Source organism: Talpa europaea (genome assembly GCF_964194135.1).
Source record: "Talpa europaea genome assembly, chromosome: 11".
NCBI lineage: Eukaryota > Metazoa > Chordata > Mammalia > Eulipotyphla > Talpidae > Talpa > Talpa europaea.
This window is the reverse complement of record NC_140078.1, coordinates 87,543,755-87,546,903: the sequence shown is the minus strand read 5'-3', so window position 1 is coordinate 87,546,903 and position 3,149 is coordinate 87,543,755. Positions and strand designations below refer to the sequence as shown.

The 3,149-nt window shown below is 41.6% G+C and overlaps 1 protein-coding gene across 1 annotated transcript; it reads left to right on the top strand.

Moving 5' to 3' along the window:
* Nucleotides 1-394: 394 nt before the first annotated feature.
* On the top strand, nucleotides 395-1,968 carry RPL15 (ribosomal protein L15; the record flags this gene model as incomplete). Its single annotated transcript, XM_084246564.1, has 3 exons — nucleotides 395-566; nucleotides 948-1,084; nucleotides 1,663-1,968. The coding sequence occupies 3 exons, from the start codon at nucleotides 395-397 to the stop codon at nucleotides 1,966-1,968; spliced, it is 615 nt and encodes a 204-aa protein (XP_084102690.1).
* Nucleotides 1,969-3,149: the final 1,181 nt, after the last annotated feature.

Below are 3,149 nucleotides of genomic sequence, written 5' to 3'. Positions count from 1 at the left end.
GTGGCTGCATTTTCCTCGATAGTTAATCTTCGGTGCCAGCAGTACTTGACTGGGTTGGCGGCTAGGCCTCCTTGCCGGCCGGGCCCCTGGGATCGCCGCCTACGGTCGTCCGCCCCATGTGTCCACGTCTCGCGCCATTCATTCGTCCAACCAAAATGTGCTGGGTTCCTCCCTGTTCTGCGCCTCGGTTGGCAGGGGATACCTACCGCTGCTTTCGTTGGGCACAGACAGAGGGTTGGGCAAGCTGTCCCCTGCAGATCGTGCAGAGCCATTTTCATTCCCAATGGTTTCCTTTGGGGCGGGGGAGGGTGACTAAGATGGACGGAGCCCCCTTGTTATACTTAAAATGTGTATTTTTTTACTACTCATTTTTTTTCCGCATAGGTAAGCCAAAATGGGCGCTTACAAATACATCCAGGAACTATGGAGGAAGAAGCAGTCCGATGTGATGCGCTTTCTTCTCAGGGTGCGCTGCTGGCAGTATCGCCAGCTGTCGGCCCTCCACAGGGCACCCCGCCCCACCCGGCCGGATAAAGCGAGAAGACTGGGATACAAAGCCAAGCAAGGTGAGTGATCTTTGTCTTGTTGCTGGAACAAAAGTTCCCCGGAAAAAGCTAGAAACTGGTGATTAGGAAGGGGTATTACCAGTGTCTTCCTTCATAAAAAGCTTTAGCTAAAAGGGTCTTAAGGTAATAAGGCACACAAGTTGACTGGCAAATTGCAGTTCATGCAATTAACTAAATTGCAAGTGTGTCAATGATTGCAAATCCATGAGTCTAGACTACTTGGAAAATCACAGAAATATTTTCATAAGTGGGTCACAGTTTGGTATTTATTACCAGCAAACTTATCTGAAATATATTTAATGCTGGATCAGCATTAATGACAACTGGTTGAAACAAATCATTAATTCCTGTTATTAAAAAATGATAATTTTTTTGGTACAGGTTATGTCATATATCGGATTCGTGTGCGCCGTGGTGGCCGCAAACGTCCAGTTCCAAAGGGTGCAACCTATGGCAAGCCTGTCCACCATGGTGTAAATCAGCTGAAGTTTGCTAGAAGCCTTCAATCTGTTGCTGAAGTAAGTGGTTTTTGAGTAGCAGGTGGTCACCTTTTAGAGATGGCCGGGAACAATTTGAGCAGCTTTCCTGATTGTTAGCTTGAACCTAGATGTGTTGTGTATAAAGTGGAATTTATGATTTTTCCTGTTGTTGGAAGCGTTGATGTCCACGACACTGTCCGTCTTTGTTACTGATATATAGTCCATATATACTGGGGAGTTTATATGATTAGTATGAGCCTGCAGAACCTGAGCTGTTGCAGGGCAGTAGTCTTTGTCTTGAACACACCTTCCCAGGTTTGTGGAAGCTAGGCTTACACACATCACTTAACTTGTAATTGTCATATTCTGAAACTAAGCTTTGATGAGGGAAAGGGAAATAAGATGGAATGGCTTCAAATCAGTCTAAATATGATACGTATGTTATTTTGGTAAAAACCTTACTGTACTTTTAGGCCAAACTGGGAAGCTTGGTTTTTGAGATGTTAAAGTACAGCCTCAGTCACTTGTCTAGTGGTAAAAAAAAAAAAAAAGGTAGAAGTATTGTTTCCCAGTTGTTACTGTGGGAAGCTGACTATGGGCCTTTTTTCCTGTTGTAGGAGCGAGCTGGACGCCACTGTGGAGCTCTGAGAGTCCTGAATTCTTACTGGGTTGGTGAAGATTCCACGTACAAATTTTTTGAGGTTATCCTCATCGATCCATTCCATAAAGCTATCAGAAGAAACCCTGACACCCAATGGATCACTAAACCAGTCCACAAGCACAGGGAGATGCGGGGGCTAACATCTGCAGGCCGCAAGAGCCGTGGTCTTGGAAAGGGCCACAAGTTCCACCACACTATTGGTGGTTCTCGCCGTGCAGCTTGGAGAAGGCGCAATACTCTCCAGCTCCACCGTTACCGCTAATAAGTAATGTTTGTAAAATTCTTACCTAATAAACAATTTAGGACAGTTATGTCTGCTTAAAAGTGTTCTTTAATTTGTTAAAACTAGTGTCTGCAGATTGTTTTATGAATGCATTGTCAAATTATGAGAGTTAAAGTGCAATAATGTTTGAAGGCTTATAAGTGATGTATCTTGTTTCTAATAAGATAAATTCTTTGTCTTTGCTTTATCTTATTAGGGAGTTACATGTCAGTGTTTAAAATGCTATTTGGTATAATAGGTGTAAAATCCTGTAAAAAAAAAAAGTGCAGAAACTAGCCCTATAGCTTTCTTGGTGCATGTGATAAAACCTATAACTTCATTGGGGTAATGTGATGATCTGGTTTTCTCAAGTAGCTGTTTTTAGGAGTTGGTGAGAACAAATTTCAGTTGGATTTTGCTTGAAACATGAATGTTATCCTAATCCTTTGTTGTGATTATATGCAGAAAAAAATGAAAGCTAACTAGGGCCCACATTTTTAGTCCAATATTCCATTTTTAACTTGCTTCTGAAAATCAGTATAAAAGCCACCATTTCTAGGAGAATTGAATAAACCTGTTACAAGACCTGTTCTTATAAATGAAATATGGTGGTTAACATGAACAAGTGTCTCCACGATACCCATTCAAGTCAAGGCTCCTGATTGAATCCCATTACTTCATGGGGTATGTAGGATCCTGGATTATGTACACAGTGGTCAGTAATGGGAATTGACATTTGGGATTATAAACTAGTAATGCTATGGGTTGGGAGACCAGGGACAATCATACCTTTCAAGTGTGAGAATAAAAAATTGTGTCCACTTTGATCAAAGTTTTAAAAGCTTGATCTGTTTGTCACACTTTTAGGAACCTGGAGAAAGATGGTTGGCTTTATTTAAAAGTAGATTACTGTTGAGTCAGTCTTAATCATCTTGGGTCAACCCACATCTATTCTCATAAGGCTACTAAGAACTAAGTCATAATAGATGTAGCTGTCATCTATTGTTTCTTACTTAACTGTCTACAGTTACTCTCTTCCCTGGCCAACAGAAGTACCATTCCACTAACTTGGTTAGGCCATCAACTGCCCACCTTAACATGACAACACCATAGTCTAGAATTTATGGCATCCTGACCTGTTTCCAGTGTGAATTTGTGTAGAAATACAGAGAGGAATTACC